Raw genomic sequence first — 20069 nt, 5'->3', positions numbered from 1 at the left:
TTACATGTTTACAGGTTTATGTACCATGTGTTTTAATTGTTGTATTGAGTTGGGTATCTTTTTGGATTCATCGTGAGGCAACAAGCGATCGAGTAGGTTTAGGTATGTTTTAATAAAACAAAATTAAAAAAAAACTTTAAAACTTTTTTCTTTTTAATTTCTATATATAGCAATTTATATGTCATCATCTTAAATTTATTCTTTATATTGTCTAAATATCTAATACATATATATATATATATATATATATATATTATATATATTTATATATTTTAATATATAATCTATTTTTATATATAATATAAAATTTAAAATTGTCTAAAGTTATATTAATTTAATTAAAAGTTTTTTGAAATGTTTAAGTTTTCTTTCAGTAAAGATATTTGAAGACTTATTTATATAACTCATATATATTTGATATAATTATTTTTTATATTTTTTGTATTTTTATATTTTTAATATTTGCGTCATTTTTTAGTCACGCAATTTTTTGTTAATTATAAAAGAAATTTTAGATTTGTTTTTATTTTTATTATGCACACTATGTCTATGGCATTTAAAAATTCTTTCAATTGTGGATAATATTATATAATAAATTTTACAGGTATCACTACGGTCTTGACGCTATCAACAATAAGCCTCGATTCCAGAACGGATTTGCCAAAAGTTAGATATGCTACCGCTTTAGATTGGTTTCTCTTGATGAGTTTCGGTTACTGTATCGCTACCCTTTTGGAATTTGCTGGTGTTCATTATTTCACAAAGGTGATAATTTTTTTATGGTTGCGATATTTCATTATTTGAATGCTTTCTTTATAGGGGAGAAAATATATATTATATATTTTATATATATATATATATATATATATATATATATACACCGAATTTTCAATTATAAATAATTAAATATTTTGGTATATGTATATAAAATAAAAAATATTGTATATATATACATATTTATTATGTATATATATATTTTATATGTATATATAGGCGTAAAAAATAAAATTAAAATTATATATATATGTAATTATATAATATATGTATGTATACAATAAACATTAAATTATGAAATATTTTTTATAAATTTTTAATTTTTATAATTTTGCTTTAATATTCCTTTGTATAGAACTATAAAATAATGTTGTAAAATCGATGTTTTGTAAAATAAATTATTTAAAAAAAATTAAAGTATATATACTAATTTAATGTTGATCAATTTGCAGATTGGTAGTGGCGAGATTCCATTGGATAATGAAGAATGGGAAGACTGGCAGGGCATCACGAGCGAAGAATTTGAGGATTCATTTCGCACGATGATTTCTTGCAGTCCTCAGACTGTTCATACGGAAATCGTTGACACGAATACTAGAAGACGCGGGTCCCTTATGTCTACACTGTACAGTGTAAGTTTGAAAATGCCATCAAAGAAAACTTGTATTTGAAACAAAAAGCATTTCAATAATACATTTATCTTTTAATAAAAGTATTTGTAGGTACATTTCATTATTTAAAAAGTTTTTAAATATTTTTAGAAATATATTTGTTTTTATCAACATTTTTAGATATATTAATGCGTATCATTATATTTTAACTTTTTTATAAAAATACATATATATAAATTAATGTATATATTTTATTTCTGTAAATTTATTAAAATTCTTAATTTCCAAACACATTAATATAAAATAAATACTTTTATTTTTGGATCTTTTTTTAAATTGCTAACAGCAGTATATTTTTCTTCGAGTTATTTGATAAAATATCAATTATCATACATTCAAATTATGCCTTTAACAGGATGGGATCACATATGAAGATTCCCGTTCCATAACAGTTGCCGTTTCTTCAAAGCCATCGACGATGGAAAGACAAACACAAACTGAGCTCATTTTACCATTATGGCGACAGTTTCTCTATTGTTTAGCGGGAGATGATGCTTTCAGGTATCCATTAGTAAACCTGTGCGGAAAATAAGTATATTTATATTTTAAAATATAATAATATTTGTAATAATGCTTGCAAGGATAATTGCTCTGCATATATATTAATAATTAATAATATATATGTACTTATTGTGTGTTTCCATTATTTATTATTAATATATATATATATATTATATTACATAAACATATATATTTATAATAAATATAAACTATATGTTAATTAATATTGAATATTACAGACGCCGTCGGCAACGGGAAGTAGCCAGTAGTTACCGGAAATGCGGTGATCGTATATCGAGACACATAAACAGCGTGTCTTACATCGACAGAGTGGCTCGAATAGTCTTTCCCGCGTCTTTTGGTCTACTTAACGTTTTCTATTGGCTAGTCTACGTTACCTATCAAGAGGAATTTAAGTGGCAGGACCCACCGATTGGATCGATAACACCAATCTCCCATTAACGAAATCTGACAATAACGCTTAAGTAGTTTACGAATCGGGAAAATGGAATAAAATTCTACGCATATATATTATACATATATCTCTTTTTCATAAATTTTAATTTCTTTTAAGAATTATGTTATATATATATATATATATATATATATATATATATATATATATCTTATATATATTTCTATAAAATGCATCAATATACTTGTAAACTGTTAATACATCAATATTTGTAAATGCTAAATAACATTGAACGACTGCATACAGGACGCGTCATTGTCGGTTGTATTGATTGGCTGTTGCAAAAAAAAAAAACTTTCTTGAAATACTAGTAATAATCCATCTCCGATAGCCAATCCACGTATCCGACAAATCCATTATATAAATATGTAGTGTCAATGTCAAGGTGCCTTTTGACGAGCCGCTGAAACCGATTGTTTGAGCGACAAAAATGATCATGTAACAACTTTTGTCGTTGAACAAAAGCGGAGAGCACACACTTTTGCTTAGGCGCATAAGCGCAAGCATAATAATCTTGATTGGTCTATAAACGTATGCATAAGAAATTTAACCAATCGAATTTCTTATGCATATGCTTATGCGTTTATGATTGGTTGAATTTCTTATAGCACGGAAATGGTGGTCTCATCTTTAGACAAGCCGTTGCCTATCTGTCTATTATTAATCTGTGCCCTGGCAAAGACTCCGTCCAGACACAGATTAATAGACAGATCGCCAAAGGCCTGTCTAAAGAGGAGACCGTCATTTTTGCCTCTTACCGACACACTTTGCCCTTGGTTCGAGTCCAGGATAATAAAATTCTTTGATTTTACCCAAAAACTTTGCCTTTGGTGCGAGTTCAGGCTAAAATTTTTTTTATTTTACACGTATAATCAAAGGATTTTAGCCTGAATTCGCACTAGAGGCAAAGTTTTTTGGTAAAATTAAAGGATTTTATTAGCCTGGACTCGAACCAGGGGCAAAGTGTGTCGGTAAGGAGCAAAAATGACGGTCTCCTCTTTAGACAGGCCTTTGGCGATTTGTCTATTAATCTGTGGTCCAGATATATAAAATTTCACACTAGCTTCTTACAGCAGACTGCTGCAACAGTACAGTAATTTAGTATTCGTTCAGGCCGGATCTACAACAGGTGTAGTAAGCTCTAAGCTTTAAAAAATTTACCAATCACAGTCAAGAATGAGGGGAATAATTGATCAATTTCTTAAGGCCGGGTCTACAATAGGTGTAGTAAGCTCTAAGCCTTAAGAAATTGATCAATCACAGTCAATTATTCCTTTCATTCTTGACTGTAATTGGTGAATTTTTTCAAGCTTAGAGCTTACTACACCTATTGTAGACCGGGACTGATTGGTGAATTTCTTAAAGCTTAGAGCTTTCTACACCTGTTGTAGATCCGGCCTAAAGGCTTAGAGCTTACTACATCTATATTGTAGACCCTTATGCAACTTTGTTACAATTTTGGACAGTTTTCGTGTGTATTTCTTCAAGACGTAAAAGCTATCAGATTGTGTTACCGCAGAGTACAGAACGTTCACAGAATTAAAAAAAAATTTTTGTTTTTTCTTTTTTTTTTAAATTTAATTTTAATTTTTATTTTCTTTAATATTATAATTATCCAAATAAATTCCAATGTTTATTTAAAAAGCAAATGCTTAATTTTTGACTGATTCCAAGGGGGGCAAATGACCCCTCTTGCCCCCTCTACGGACGCCTATGCCAGGATACGTCTATGAATTCTACTATTATATATTCATCTATTATCTGCTAATATTTTATATCTATTATCTAATATCTTTTATATATATATATATATATATATATATATATATATATACATACATATATATATTGATCTAATAATTTATTTGTAATATATACACATTTATATAATAAATACACATTTATATAGTTACACATTTACATTTATATGTAATAAATACTATTATAAATACTAATAAAATACTATAATATAATGATTTTATTTACACGAATGCTGTTCTATAATAATATTAGATTTATCCGATATCTGATATTCAATATTCAATCTTTATTCTCGCACTCTCATTCTCTCAGTACAATATAGCGCACGCGCGAACCTCTTACCGAGGCGTCCCTGGTGCAGAAGCCTTCAGACATCGAACTTTGCTCTCTGTTTATTTTCGCTATGTTTATGGATTGGCATTCTAAGAGCTGAACCTCAAATTGTATAAAATGCACTTTATTGCGTCTGTACGATTTGTCGTGAAGATTAGAATGATGCGGTAATATTTTATTATATACGAATCTTGCTGATTCTTTTCTTTGAGATATGTATTGTGAGATTGTACGTAAGAATTTAATAGAAAATTCGTTAAAGTCGATCAACAAGCAATAGCTATATAAATATGTCGACGATGGAAGGTTCGCTCAGCAAGTGGACAAATGTTGTTAATGGATGGCAATATCGATGGTTTGTTTTGGATGACAACGCTGGCCTTCTATCATATTATACGGTATAATTTATCTGAAAGAATACATGATTACATTTTAAATATTATGCCCCATTTTTTCTTTCGCAATACATATATAATATCTTGCTCCATCTTTTCTTATCTCTAGTATAATGACTTTTCTTTTATTTAGAGCAAAGAAAAAATGATGCGCGGAGCCCGTCGTGGTTGTGTCCGATTGAGAGGTGCTATTATTGGTATCGATGATGAAGATGACAGTACATTTACTATCACAACAACTTCTTGCAAGGATGATCCAAAAACATTTCATTTTCAAACACGGAATGGCGAAGAAAGGGAACGCTGGGTTCGTGCACTAGAAGATACGATACTTCGTCATTCTCATACGGTATGAAGAAATAGAGAGAGAGAGAACTTTTAAATTGATAATTATATTCTTTATCTACTAAAAAAAAATAATATAATAAGATTGTTGCATAAAATAATGTTGTGAAACACAATATAATGTAGAGAATTGATTGTTATAGAGATGGGACCCTAAAAAATCACCTCCTAAACAGGATTTTGATCGCAAAGTAGCAGAGGCTGATGTCTATCTTCAACTTTTAATTGACCAAATCAAATTAATCGAAGACAAAAAAGATGCAGCTGAAAATGAAGAACAACAAGAAAAGTATTCTACTATTTTGTTACAGGCTAATGCAATGCTTAATTCCATTAAACATACTATTGTCCAATTACAAATTGCAAAGGTAATTACTAAATACATTATTTGTTGTTTATTATGATTGTTTGCATCGATTAATATTTCTAGAACACAGCAATACCTGTTAATGGGATATATAGAGGACCATCAAATTCTATACATGTCTCACCTCAACTCCCTCATGGTAAGATTTTATTTATATTTCTTGTATTTCTAATTTTATATTATTTTATAAATATGCTCTCTATGAAAAATTGCATTTTTAAGATGTAATATTAGTTGCAGCTGGAGCACCTGAAGCAACAGTGCAAACTGGTATCGAATTAGGTTCTGAATGCATGGAACCAAGAGTATCTATCTTACCAAATGGTTAATGTCATGTGCAGTATTTTTTTTATTTCTGACATAAATTGAACAAATTATTTTGATCTCATTAATTATCTGCTAACTGAAACATTGCTTTACATTTTCAGTTGTAGACAGAGATTTACCAGTACCACAATTCTCATATTCATCATCCGATGAGGACGATGATTACTTTGATGCCGCAGACGAAATACCAACTCCAATTGTTCAGAATCATATTACTCTGCAAGTATAATAGATAATAACAAATAAAAAAATAAGAATATTTATACATGAGAATATATATATATATATATATATATATATATATATATACATACATATATTTATATATATAATACATAGAGTTAACATTTTCTTTGTCTATATAATTATAGCGTACAAGTCTTGTTCTAATATATTGATTGCAATTTCTGATAAAAAGCTGGTATTTGAATACATTTGACAAAATTACATATTTAAACAAATATATTTCATATTATTATATTAAATATTATTATATGCCAAAATAACATATAACTATTTTTCTTTAGTTGTCAAGATAACGAACGATTATACTCATCCGTGGAAAATGCAGGAGATAAACGCAAAGAGAAAACGCCTCTACCGCCCATCAAAGGCGATGGATCAGTAGATTATGATGGTGAGTCAACACTTTTACTTTGATATATGTTTTATTACATGTTATATGTTAACTTCATTTTTTTTACACTTTATTACTTCTAATTATAAAAAGTTATAAATTTATGAACAAAATGTAATCCCGAATTCATTTGCATATTTGATTACATTTAGCATTACACAGTCTGTTAATTGTGATATATTTGTACCTAAAAATATAAAATTAATTAAATTATAAAATTAAAACTAAATTATAAAAATAACATCTTGATATATAAATATTACATATCTAATAAAATAACAAAACATTCAGAATGTTAAAAAGAAAATTGTATTTTAAAATAATTTTGTATATATAAGTAAATGTATACAAAATGCATATATAATTTTAAAGTATTATTATTTCAAAACTATACATACATTTGATTTACAAAATTAGTGTACTAAAGTGAAAGGTATCTAATTTACTTACGGATGTTTTTAATAAATTGATTTAAAAAATCATCAAAAAATTATAAAGTCTGATCCAAGTATATTATTATACATCTATTTTTGCAGTTTTAATTTTGATCTTCAAATAAATAATCACCCTATTCATTTATTTTGTTAGTCTCTTTATTTTTTAATGTTTTTTTATCAGCTTTTTTTTGGAATTGTAGAGTATTAATTATACAAAAGATTTTGTTGAGTTTTGCATAAATATAATAATTTTATTATCTTTTTTCTCACAGTTAATAATATTTAATTTTATACAAATTAAAACACTACACTGATCTTGATCATAAATTAGAAAAAAATAAAACACATTAAATATGAATAAAAATAAGATGTTCTTGTATTTTTTATAAAAATATTAATAAAGATTATCTTTAAGATAAAATTAAATCGCGAAAAATAATCTTCGCTATTATAGAAAAAAAATCGATTTTAAATGAATTAACAAATGTGTGTGCTGCTTAGCTATAATAACTACATATATTCATAGAAGGAAAAACGTCTATAATTAAAAAATAATTTATTTATTATATATTTTCAAAAATGATTTTATTTATATACATATAATAATTGAAAAAGAAAACGGTATATTGAAAGAATCATTTAAGAAATTGAATTTTGCGATTAGGATGTATAATAAATATCTTGCATGTGCAACAATATTATTGTGATTAAATATTTATATGATTTGCTTAAATAAATAATACAATTAGAGGAGAGATATAATATTTAATACAAAATTGAACAATATATAATTCTATTGTCGATAATGCAGGTCGTATTTTGGTACCTTCTAATCAGCTGTTTTATCCGCCGTGACCATTATTGATCTTTCTATGATCGTGAATATTACTTTGACGTATTAGCGTTCTAAGAGTAGACACTCTTGCGAACGTTTCACGTCTCTTTTAAAGCAGTAAATAAGCAAAACAAACAGAGAAAGAGTGTGTGGTGTGCATATTTAATTGATATGATAATGAATAAGGAAGGTGAATCCCGACAGAACTTTACGTTCTGTTGTTTGCTTTTAAATCGGAGCATCCGTCGAGATACTTCGCGTTAATTAGAAACTGTTTAATCCTCCGGAATAAGGAGTTTAGGAATGGATTCTAGTTGGTCTATCCTTACAAGACAATATGTTGGACATAACTTCAAGTCGTAAGTTATATATTATTACAGGTATATACATGCAATAAAAAAGGTTAAGTTTATACAAATACAGAACTTTCATATACAATTCTTGTATAATATTGTTAGTCGTAATGAGAAAGATTTATGAATTTGAATTGGTAGTACTCTTCCTAGAGATCTCCTCATATTTTTCTTTGTAAATATTTGTTATTATACTTAAAATTGTGAATGCATATTTGTTGCAGCTCTTTACGAAGAAGAAAGCGAAACAGAAAGTAAGTAGTATATAAGCAATAATATATAAAGTTTAAATAATACAGGATGTCCCATAGGAAAATGCTGAAACTAGTCAACTATCATTTTTTAATGCATACAGTTTTATTGAGAAAACAAAAATTGTGTTGAAAAGAGAAAAATCTGAATCTTTTAATGGATATAAATAAAATGTTTGTATAAATAATAAATAATATTTTATTTATTGATTAAAAGTAATGAATAAAGTGTTAATAATCACATAAAATCACATAAACTAATGATGAATATTTTCAAAAGTGTCAGATTTAATAGCAGTATGAAAAGGAGCATCAATAACATTAAAAATGACATGTTAGAAAGAGTTTTTACGAGTTTTCGTAAAAGAACAGAATTGTTTGTGCAAATTCAAATGGTGTGCACTTGAAAAATATTTATCATTAGTTTACATATGTGATTATTAGCACTTTTGAAATTACTTTTTATGAATAAAATAAACTGGTATACAAACGTTTTATTTATATCCATTAAAAATAGTAGACTTTTCTCTTTTCAACACAATTTTTGTTTTCTCAATAACTGCATGCATTAAAAAATGACAGCTGATCAGTTTCAGCATTTTTTTGTAGGACACCCGGTATAAAATCAACCTGTCATAAAATTTTTATATATTATTACTTCTTTTTAATATTTATTATAGTGGATTCTATGGAGAGTCATGGCTCGGTCGTGACTCATCTTCTGTCTCAAGTAAAGATTGGTATGGATTTGACAAAAGTTGCCTTACCAACATTTATCCTAGAACGCAGATCACTCCTTGAGATGTACGCTGATTATTTTGCTCATCCTGATCAATTTGTGAGGTACTGTTAATTATTTGATTTAATATAATTATTCAATGTACTATTATATTTGTTTTTGGATAATAAATTTTGGAGAATAATGGTTTTTCTTTTCTTTAGCATCGCAGATATGCCTACACCTCGAGAGAGAATGGTGCAAGTAATTCGTTGGTATTTGTGTAGTTTTCACGCAGGACGTAAATCGGGTGTAGCTAAAAAGCCATATAATCCTATATTAGGTGAAATTTTTCGATGTCATTGGAATATATTGAACGTTAATTCTTCTGATAATGCTACAGATCATAGCAGCAAACTTGCATCAGATGGTCCTGTACCATGGTGCAAAGAAAACCAACTTGCTTTTATCGCTGAACAAGTTTCTCATCATCCGCCAGGTATAAGCAGTTTTTAATTTAAATATTTGTCCAATTATGTGGATTTCTATATAATATAACAATTTATTATATCATTTGCAGTTAGTGCATTTTATGCTGAGCATGTTGGAAAAAAAATAAGTTTTGGAGCTCATGTTTGGACAAAGAGCAAGTTCTTGGGTTTAAGTATAGGGGTACACAATGTGGGAAAGGGTTGGGTAAATGTGTTGCAACACGGGGAGGAATACGTTTTAACTTTTCCTAATGGCTATGGCAGATCTATCCTCACTATACCATGGATAGAATTAGGAGGAACTGTAACAATAAATTGTTTACAAACTGGCTACCATGCAACGGTAGAATTTTTAACGAAACCTTTTTACGGCGGTAAACGGAACCGGATTACATGTCAAGCATTTCAAGCAGGAGATAAAAAACCGTTTCTTATTATAAACGGAGAATGGAGCGGTGCAATGGAAGCAAAATGGGCGGATGGTGTAAGTTGAAATACTACGATAGTTATTAACGGGAGTTTATTAGTATCGTGCTACTAACTATGTATATTAGTAAAATGATATTAATTAATATGAATTAAATGCTATAATAATTTAGCGTTGCAATATTGTAAGTTACTGTAAATTTCCAAGTTATTAATGAATTTTAAAATACAATATAATTATTATAAAAATATAATTAAATATTTTATAATATATAATTATATAATTATATATACAATATATTATTAATTATATTATTATATACAGTATAAAAGTTAATTGCTGTCTTTTTTTACAGAAGTGTGAAATCTTTGCTGATGTGAGAGAACTTGGTACAGAAAGGAAATTAGTTAAGACAGTATGCGAGCAAGAAGAGTACGAGTCACGAAAGGTTTGGCGCGATGTAACAGTTGGTCTACGTATCAATGATATGGATAAAGCTACAGCGGCAAAATGTGCAATTGAGCAAAAACAACGAGACGAAGCGCGTTTTCGGAAGGAGAATAATATAGCGTGGCAAACGAAAGTAAGGAGCAATTTTTATTTGATATCTTCTACTCATTTATCATATGATTATTATTAATCATTTTTAAAATTTTTATTGAATAGCTTTTTAAGGAAACCAAAGATGGTGGTTGGATGTACATAAAACCTCTTGTAGACAGAATATGTAGTTCTAATGATCAAATGAATGTCACGTAGCATAATATGATATTACATGACACAACAGATACAGCACAATATTAGAGGAAAGACCATGGCCTAATAAGAGCCCATAAGAAGAGTTGTAATATCAGGCTTAATTCAAAATACATATGCGTCTGAATATAATTTCATCGAATACTTTTATGCATATTAGTCACATATTTAGTTAGCTCAATCAGAAAAAGACACAATATTATCCGCCATTTTACTTTAAACAAAACATTTTAAAAGTTTAGTTTATATATAATAAACATATCTTGTCAACAATAATTAAATTTTTACAATATAAAATTACATATATCTCTTCCTTTATCTCTTTATCCTTGAAATAATTTAAAAGGAAATAAGGATTTCGAACTTTTATTATATCAATATTTTATATATATATATATATATATATATATATATATATATGTGACATTTTTTATGCATGTAACATTTATTGATGCAAAATTTCTTATAAGAGGGGCATTATATGTACAATATAGAAAATCTGTGTATGTCGTATTGTACAGATTGTATGCAAAAGTTATTCTATGATGTCATTAGACATAAATATATTCTAGAATTAGAATTATTTTTGCGCAACTTTGGGAATTTCTTATATTGGCAAATACACGTATTTCCAATATATAATAAATGGCCCACATTTAAGAATTATGGATTTTTAAAATAAATTTATGCATTTACGAGAAAGTATTTTTGTGCACTTCTTATGCATAACAATATGATATATATCATTAATAATTAATACTTAATTTTTAATGTAATGTATAAATTTTTCTTCATAATTTTTCTGGTAAAGATTTCTAATTTTATTCTTGGTGAAATAAGTTAATATTATGATACATAAAATTGCATTGTAGAGTATATTTTATATATACACATTATTAATTATAATACATGCAATATCCCTAATATAATCTAAAATTCTTGATTGAACGTTTAATGGTATATTATATCTATTATATCTTAGAAACACCTACAAAATATCTAAATATATCTTGTAAATATATTTTTAATATCTTAAAAAATTATTTAAATATTTTATTTGGTATAGATTTATATATTAGTTTTGTTTTTTTTTTTTTTTTTTTTTTCTAAAAAAAAATGTGTATAAGAAATAGGTAAATATTTCTTTATTATAAAAATATAAGCATACAAAAATATATAAAAATTATACACAATTATTCTATGATCAATTATAACATTTAGTTCACAATTTCTTGTAATACAATGTAACCAAGAAAACAATCTGTAGCAACAGTTCTATAAATATGGGGCAGTCGTTTTGTCGATGATAACAAATAGTTTAAACCAGCTTCTATTGTAGGTAAGCCTACTTCAAGATGTTTAATATTCGAATAATTAGTAGTAGTACTGATCTTATTGGATCTATATTTATATAATACTTTGGCTACATATTTCTGTTGTAAGGAAATAGTGTCAACATTATTCATTACTTTGGGATTAGGCTCTGTAATTAAATTTAATTTACAGTCCATTGGTTTTATCAGAAGACAATGAATTTGTTTGCCAACAGATGTTTGCAAAATAATTTCTTCTCCTAAAATTTCACTCAATGATTCTTTTATAAGTATTAGAAAATCATCGAGTGGATCAGTAGCATCCACAGTATTATTTTGTGCTTTATAATCCACGCAGCAATTCCATATTTTGAATAAACTATCTGTATGAAGTGTTCCTATATGTAACAAGCATTTATTACAAGTCAACGCTTTATTATCTATATGTATATTTTCAAAAATACTTTTATGCAATACAGAGAAACAAGAGCTGTATAAATAGTCAGAATCATGTAATTGCATATTTGTGGTAACATGGGTACCATGCTTACAACAGAACCATTCATTTGGATCGCACTCTAAATCAGGTAAAGATAAAAACCTTTTAAAATTAATCGATTTTGAAAGAACATTTTTACAACAAGTACATAAAATAATACATTCGGATGTTTCAAACAATAATTTAATCTTATTTAAAAATGCCTGCGGACTATTACTGGATGGAATTGATGTATCTGTATCGGTTACAACTTCTCTACTGAATGATCCAAATACAGATTCTAATGGTGCTGTTTGTAAACGAAAACAAATCCAATTATTTATTACATTCAACATGGATAGAGAAGTAGGTATTACTTTGACAGATGGCAATGCAAGATTTATGCAACAGTCTTCGAGTATTAATATTATGTTACTTTCCCGGAGTTTAATTCGAACATTTTTTAAACAGAGATCTTTTCGCACGGCAATAAATGCATTGCAGGACTGCAATCGTGGTCTTAACTCCAATGTAATGAGCTCCATTGGTTATCATTCACAGATGCAATTGTGTCATTGTACAAAAATAGTTCATTTTTTCTCGAACGTAATTCTAAAAATATAACACAAAATAAGACTTTCCCTTAGATATCGTTTAATATTATGTTCTATTATGTATAGTTATATTTTGTAAAAAAAAAAATACATACGATTCTGCCATATGATGCATATATCAATACTGATCACCACGTGTTTGGTGCTTGTCAAAGCTAGGTCTGTTCGTTTTGGCTACACTGGCTACACTGGCTACACTAGTTCAGAGATTGTCTTTTTTGCTCGACATTGAAAGGAAAAAGATAACCTCTGAATTAGTGTAATCAGTGTAGCCAAGACCAAGGGGTTTGTTCTTTATTGCTGCACTGGAGAATTAGTGCAATAAGTTAATGTGAGATAAATATATTTTGTTTTACTCTAACTTACTGCACCAATGTACACACTAATTCACCAGTGCAGCAATAAAGAATAAACCCAAGGTCCGTAAATGAACGACGGGAAGGGAAGGAAGGTCATCGCATTCATATTTTAGTACTGAGCCTCAAAATGGCGCCGCCAATTCAGCCATCGGACAGCTGTTTAATTACAGTTTTTTTTCATTAACATTTCGTACGACACACACCGAACTACAACACACAACTTCGTAGCCTTAAAATGGCGGCTTATGCGAGGATCTTCCTTCCTCTCTTGTCGTTCATCTATGGATCTTGGCCAAGACGAACAGATCTAAAAAAGTATGATGTTTCGCTAATTTGAAAAATTTTCTTTTTTGATTTTAATATTATCATTTAAATATGTAAGATTAATAATATAATTCTCTTTTCTTACATTTGTATCATAATCTTTATATTCACATATAAGTAAATATATATAGTGTATTATACATTCACATTTTTATCTAATATATATAAATATATATAAATATATATATATATATATGTGTGTGTGTGTGTATATGTTTTTCCAATACTTTTTATTATCGAAGGTACACTATTCTGTTAATACTTTCTTATATTTTTAACAATAAGACTGTTTTATTTATTAAAAAGTTTAATCGCTAAATGCGATTATTAATTTTTTTATTATTTTAGTGTCCCAATAAAATATCGTAACGTTAAGTCATGTTTTCCTAATATTTTTTTTTATCGGATGGAGGGCTACTCAGTTAATATAATTTTTTTATATTTCTAATCAAACCGTTTCTTCTACTTTATTCTTTTACAGATTTTGGATCGCTAATTGTGTAAATAAATTTTATCATTACTTTAACGTTATTATTTAAATATTTTTAATTAACGTTAGGTCATTTGTTTTTCAATATTTTTTATTATCAAAGGGTGGGCTATTCTGTTAAAATTTTGTTATATTTTGAACAAAGTAGTAAAATAAAGAACATAGTAGTTAAAAATTAATTAAATCGAATCTTAACCTTTATTTATTTTCAATAAGTTAAACAATATTATAAGAAAGTATATTTAATAAAGTGTAAAATGTAAAATGTTAAATATTTTCTTTAAATCTTCCTGTAATGACTAGAAATTGTGTGTAATCTGGTCTTAACCGTTATCAATTGCTATAATATCAATTGAATGGATAACAAGTAACTTGACTGGTGTGACAATTGTTGTTGAATACTTTTTTACTTATGCAATTGTCAAAAATTAAATTGAACGTAATCTACTCCGTAATTAATATTGAACAAATTAATCAATATTACGGAAACGAATCTTCAATAGAATAAAAATTGTTAAAAAAAAAAAAAAAAAACTACTTTCATTTTTATGTAATGGCTAAAAAATGTTTAAATTCGAAATCATAACCAATAACAATTGTTATGAAAAAAATTAGAATGATAAAAAAATTTTCTTTTTTAAGTGGCGTAAAAAATTGTTAAATACTTCTTTAATTATGCAATTGTCGTAAGTTATATTAAATTTATTCTTAAACGTTATAAATATTGATCAATTGATTATTACGAAAAAAAATCTTTAATAAAATATAAAATGTAAAAAAAAAAAATGTAATAGCTAAAAAAAATGTCAAATGTGGTTCTAATCTATACAAATTGTTATAAAAATGATTAAAAAAATTAAAATAATAAAAAAAAAATTTGAATGTGACATTTAAAACAGAATAATTTTTTTTTTTTTTTTTTTTTTTCACTTATGCAGTTGATAGAAACTAAATAAAACTTGATCGTTTATGTAAATAAAATTTTAACTTTGGTCGTTACTGATATTAAACGTCATAAAATTTAATGATTTAAGAAAAAAAAATATTTCGAATAATATGATAATTGTTAAAACTATAATTTTTTTTTTTTTTATGCAATTAAAAATAAATTAAATTCGATCTTAACAGTAATTTAGTGCGGTAAATTTTTTTTTTTTTTTTATAGTCAGGAAATTTGCCTAAACCAAACTTCGCCGTCCTGACCCCTGAGGGAGGGTCAGGAGGCTTTGTGGTGGATTCCCGCCCGTAGTATCCCGAGGGACTATCGGGCGGGGGACCGACCTAAAACCTGACTGAAGCCCTTGGTCATATGGGTATTGTCCACCGCGGAACCGCGTTAGCATTACTTCACGGTGGACACCCGACCGGCGTCCTTTAGGAAGGACACATCCCCCGAGAGGATACTACAGGTATCCCCCCGGAGAGGACATCCCTTGCCCCGAAAGGGCATCGAGGGGAGCCGGGCTACTAGCTCTCCCCGGACTTCCCAGGGTCGACGTGCAATGAGAGCGGGGCCCCCACCCCTCTCTCTGCCAACCCGGTAAGTGAGGTGACCGCAGTCACCCACCCACACACACAACGTCACAGGACGATTACAGTACATAACGTGCACGAAACATGTACACAAACCACATTAATACATAGTAAGGGCCACAGGCCCAGCCCCCAAGGGAGCCCACAACAAGGCGCTATGGCCAACCACAATAAAGGTGGGAGGGTTGTTACTCCCACCTATGACAAAAGACAATAAAACTATGAACAACATAAACTTGGCGTGGGTGAAGAGGCCGCGGAGTCACCTCTCGGCAACCTCCCCGGCGCTCCATCACCCATCGCCGCAACCTACAACATAAACTTGGCGGGGCAGGGAGACCACGGAGTCACCTTTCGGCAACCTCCCCAGAACTCCCCGCACCCACCGCTACACACTACGACAACAAAGGATAAAACCGACACTAAACATCGGGAGCGGAACTGCAGCCCGGCACGGGGGAGCCGCCTCTCCGCGACTTCCCCCGCCCCCTGGCCGCAGTCCACCCTCGTCCACTCCGGGCTCGCAGGCCCCCCATCGGGGCGCCCCGGAGACTGCGCGCGCTCAGCAGCAGGAGTGCCCCCCCCGCTCCTCTTAGGAGGGACACGCACGCGAGCGCAAGACGCCGACCCAACACGATGTCCAGCGGGTTTCCCCCTGGACTCACACGAAAAACACCGGGGCGGCGCCACGCAATCGGCCGCCTTATGCCCTGATCCGCCGCATCTATAGCACAGACCACTTCGGTCTGTGTCAGCACCACAAAAATTGGCCGAATGGCCAAACTCTTGGCACCGGTAACATTGGAGGGGGCGGCGAGCCAAACGAGTAACCTCCAAAGTCGCCCACCCCCCCTCCACCGACAACCTCTTCGCCGACAGCAGCTTCCGCGCCACGCCGGTGGGGCAGCGAATCCAAATCGTGCCATTGCACGAGTTGGGGAACAACTTAATTTCCCCAGCCTTGAGGTCCTCCACTCGACATCCTCCAACTAGGGCAACCTCATCCAATATTCTCTGTCTCTTGACAGAGAACATTGGGCCCCTCAACCGGATTTCCTCCATCCGAGTGGGGCGGCCAACTCTAACGCCCTGCTCAGCCGAGAAGGCATCCCTCAACTTGGACGCCAATGCATCCGCTTTCGAGGCCGAGTCTTTACCGGGGACCGACAGTAATATACTGCCGGTCACCCCTCTCCTCATCCTCATCGAACCAACCTCCAACCTCTTCACTTCGACCTTCGACTTGGCCTCCGAGAGGACGGAGGCATAAGACCTCGCGTCCGCACCCCCCCGAATCGTCAACGAAACCACTGACGCAGAGGGGGGGCGAAGAACAGCATCTCTCCTCTTCGCACTGGTGGGCCCCCTCCTCAAGGCACCCACCTCCGCACGCACATTCGTCTGGGGGAGTCGTCTAGGCCTCCGTCCGCGACGTCTCCTCTTCTTCTTCCCAGTGGAGGCTCCAGGACCAGAGGCATCCACCGAAACCTCCGCAAGAGCAGAGGCGGTAGAGCCCCCAGGCACAGAGCCAATCCCCGGCGCAACCGCGCCACTACCGACGCTCAAGGAGGGCACGCGTATGGGATCCACTCCATAAATTGGAGTGGGCCCATCCCGCCCCCCGAGCTCCGACCTAATGGCGGCCACCACAGAAAGCGATATGTCGCCCCTCAAGTCACAAAAGCGACGATCCAGAAGGGACGACACACCAGCCTCCGTCAATGGATGGTCATCTGCAACCAAAGCCGCAGACCCCTCCGCCAATACCGGTGGAGACCCCTCCGCAGAAGGCGGACGAGGTCTCTTCTTCCTTGCGCCCTTATCTTTGGCGCCTCTATCCGAAAAATAGAACGCCTCTATATCCGGAATCGCCGAGCGAACAAACGCTAGCTCCTCCGTCAGACGTTCCACCTCGCGTTCCAGGTTTGAGATGCGAGTCCTCAAGCCCTGGTTTTCGCTCCTCAGGGCATCCATACGAGGATCGGCCTCCGAAGAGGTCCTCGTGACCACCTCATCAAGGATGCCACCCAGCTTCCTTGAGGAGACCAGGAGCTCCTCGGCCATGAAATCCTCAAGGCCAGGGAGTCCTAGCCACCCTCTCCACTTGGGTGACAAACCTACCTGCGATCCTACGGAGTTCCGCAGTGGTGACCCCCTGCAACTCCGCACGATACCCTGCATCCGAGGGAGCGACGCCTCCATCAAAAGCTGGCCCGAAAGAAGAGTCCAGCATTCTCCGCGCGTACGCCAATCGGAGCTCCTCTCGCTCGGCAGCTACCAAACGCTCTTTGGCTGCTGCAAGGCCCACATAGTCCCCTCGTTGTCTTTGGGCGACCTCGCTTCTCCGCTCCACTTTTAGCTGGGGGCTTCTTGCGGTACTGCTTCCTACCCACCAGCAGCCTCTTATCCTCGGGAGCCCAAGACTTATCCCGCTTGTTCCCTTTATCTTCCGAGGAACTTGGTGATGACAAGGAGATGAAGGACGGTTCTCCAACGTCTCCCCCCTCACCATCACTTTCGCCACGCACTTTCTCCGGTGAGGGAAGAGGCTGAAAACAGTCACTCTCCCCCTCAACCGTTCCACCGGTCAACGAGTCCTGACGTGCTGACCGCTATCACCGGCTCAAAGTGTTGCACGCACACATGTTCAGAACAAAACATTGTTTCACCTCGCGAACACTTTTCAAAGAAATTATCCACAATCCTCGTTAGGTCTTTATAAACATAGAAGCACAAGTACTCCCGCACTTCCCTTTCCAAAAGGACTCGGCGGATATGCGCAACAAGTTCCTTTGGATCAACACCCGGATCGCGAGTCTCCCAGCTGCGAAGTAGATCTCGCAACCGTTCGCACACAATGTCTTTGATCGTCCTCGGCACTGTCGCTGTCTTGTCTGCAGTCCCAGCCGGCAAAGCTGCAGACGACCTGTCGTCTGTTGACGACATGGAGGGAGCCAGGCCTACACCCCCCCCACGCCGGTTCCCGGTACCCGAACCCGGGACGTTCGTTTCTTTTCTGGAACTCATCATATCTGAAAAAGAAATTGGTTTTTTCTGTCGGGGGTTTTCCTTCCCCTTAGGAGGTTGCCTTATTCAGCTAACGGGGCCTCCCCCCCGGGTGTTATCTTCGGTGTTTTTCTTCACCTAGTGCAGTGGACAAGTCCTTTTTAGGGCCTGCACGCCCATCACGCCCCATTCATCCTTCGCACGCACTCCAGCTCGGGTACCTCGGGATTGCGACACTCGTACACTACAGGGATGAGTCTGTAGTGCCCCTGAGGAAAGTGCGGTAAATTAATATGATAATTGTTAAAGCTATAATCTTTTTTTTTTTTTTTTTTTTTTTTTTTTTTTATGCAATTAAAAATAAATTAAACTCGATCTTAACAGTAATTTAGTGCGGTAAATTTTTAATAATCTGTTTTAATGTTGCAAACATCTATAATCTTACAAACATTTATAATCTTCTTGAAATAGTTCGAAAGTGCGCTTAACTTGGTTTTAAATATAATATTACATCTGGTTCTAACTAAATTATTGAAATATAATTTAATCCAAAACAAATAAAAATTACAAAAGACCCAATCCTGACCTTTTTTTTTTTTTTTTTTTTTTTTCCCGGTTTATACAACTTATTATCGGTCCTGACCAACATTTTACCCGCCCTGACCAACTTTTTACCCGCTTTGACAAACTTTTTACCGCCCTGACCAACTTTTTACCAGCCTTAATACTTTTTTTTTTATTTATTTTTTTTAATTTTTTTTTTAATTTTTTTTATTTTTTTTATTTTTTTATTTTTTATTTATTTTTTATTTATTATTTTTTTTTTATTATTTTATTTTTATTTTTTTTATTTTTGTATAATATAAATTTACGCATGTTGCAAATAACACAAAATAATTGTTTGCATAATGCATGTTGCATGAAACAAAGAATAAATATTACAAAGTGTGTTAAACCTGGTTCTCACCATAATACATCTGGTCCTAACTATAATAAAAATACAATTATCAAACCTTCCCTCTTTATCAAATCTTTTATCTTTCAACTCATACCCTTTTTTTTTTTTTTTTTTTTTTTTTTTTTTTTTTTTTTTTTTTT

The 20069-nt window shown here is 32.5% G+C and overlaps 3 protein-coding genes across 9 annotated transcripts in view; 2 read left to right on the top strand and 1 right to left on the bottom strand.

The window, feature by feature from the left end:
• LOC114945378 (gamma-aminobutyric acid receptor subunit alpha-1) overlaps positions 1 to 2482 on the top strand; it is a 122576-nt gene extending 120094 nt beyond the window's left edge. For 3 of the 5 annotated variants that reach the window (XM_085482017.1, XM_085482019.1, XM_085482015.1), the window contains 5 exons: positions 15 to 102; positions 605 to 765; positions 1227 to 1406; positions 1801 to 1964; positions 2186 to 2482. In XM_085482017.1, coding sequence (XP_085338143.1) covers positions 15 to 102; positions 605 to 765; positions 1227 to 1406; positions 1801 to 1964; positions 2186 to 2408 — 816 coding nt within the window. In that variant the 3' untranslated portion in view covers positions 2409 to 2482. Of the gene's footprint in view, positions 1 to 14; positions 103 to 604; positions 766 to 1226; positions 1407 to 1800; positions 1978 to 2185 lie in introns of all 5 variants that reach the window. The other 2 variants (XM_085482016.1, XM_085482018.1) reach the window with 2 other exon arrangements.
• A 2079-nt stretch (positions 2483 to 4561) lies between these two features.
• Positions 4562 to 11160, top strand: LOC114945312 (oxysterol-binding protein-related protein 9). 3 transcript variants are annotated; one of them, XM_085482010.1, is made up of 13 exons: positions 4562 to 4913; positions 5044 to 5259; positions 5399 to 5623; positions 5686 to 5761; positions 5863 to 5946; positions 6051 to 6168; positions 6477 to 6586; positions 8436 to 8465; positions 9143 to 9305; positions 9405 to 9679; positions 9761 to 10155; positions 10454 to 10681; positions 10765 to 11160. In XM_085482010.1, the coding sequence occupies exons 1-13, from the start codon at positions 4806 to 4808 to the stop codon at positions 10855 to 10857; spliced, it is 2121 nt and encodes a 706-aa protein (XP_085338136.1). In that variant the 5' UTR covers positions 4562 to 4805; the 3' UTR covers positions 10858 to 11160. The 3 variants fall into 3 exon arrangements, with proteins under 3 accessions (XP_085338136.1, XP_085338135.1, XP_085338134.1); XM_085482009.1 differs by having other exon boundaries at positions 5857 to 5946; XM_085482008.1 differs by having other exon boundaries at positions 5845 to 5946.
• An 824-nt stretch (positions 11161 to 11984) lies between these two features.
• Positions 11985 to 13864, bottom strand: LOC114945268 (uncharacterized). Its single transcript, XM_085482002.1, has 2 exons — positions 13355 to 13864; positions 11985 to 13257 (listed from the first exon to the last, which is right to left on the bottom strand). Exon 2 carries the CDS (start codon positions 13188 to 13190, stop codon positions 12072 to 12074), a length of 1119 nt encoding a protein of 372 aa, XP_085338128.1. The 5' UTR covers positions 13191 to 13257; positions 13355 to 13864; the 3' UTR covers positions 11985 to 12071.
• Positions 13865 to 20069: the final 6205 nt, after the last annotated feature.

Source organism: Nylanderia fulva, unplaced genomic scaffold (genome assembly GCF_048542155.1).
Source record: "Nylanderia fulva isolate GAGA-0341 unplaced genomic scaffold, ASM4854215v1 Scaffold2, whole genome shotgun sequence".
NCBI lineage: Eukaryota > Metazoa > Arthropoda > Insecta > Hymenoptera > Formicidae > Nylanderia > Nylanderia fulva.
This window is presented reverse-complemented; position numbering and strand designations above follow the sequence as displayed.

What these genes read in the sequence shown, in the direction of transcription:
- LOC114945312 (XM_085482008.1), top strand. Translation starts at nt 4,806, where the DNA reads ATGTCGACGATGGAAGGTTCGCTCAGCAAGTGGACAAATGTTGTTAAT. An exon ending in AGTTTCTCATCATCCGCCAG is followed by an intron (nt 9,680 to 9,760) that starts GTATAAGCAGTT and finishes TATCATTTGCAG; the next exon opens with TTAGTGCATTTTATGCTGAG. An exon ending in AAGCAAAATGGGCGGATGGT is followed by an intron (nt 10,156 to 10,453) that starts GTAAGTTGAAAT and finishes CTTTTTTTACAG; the next exon opens with AAGTGTGAAATCTTTGCTGA.
- LOC114945268 (XM_085482002.1), bottom strand. Translation starts at nt 13,190, where the DNA reads ATGGAGCTCATTACATTGGAGTTAAGACCACGATTGCAGTCCTGCAAT.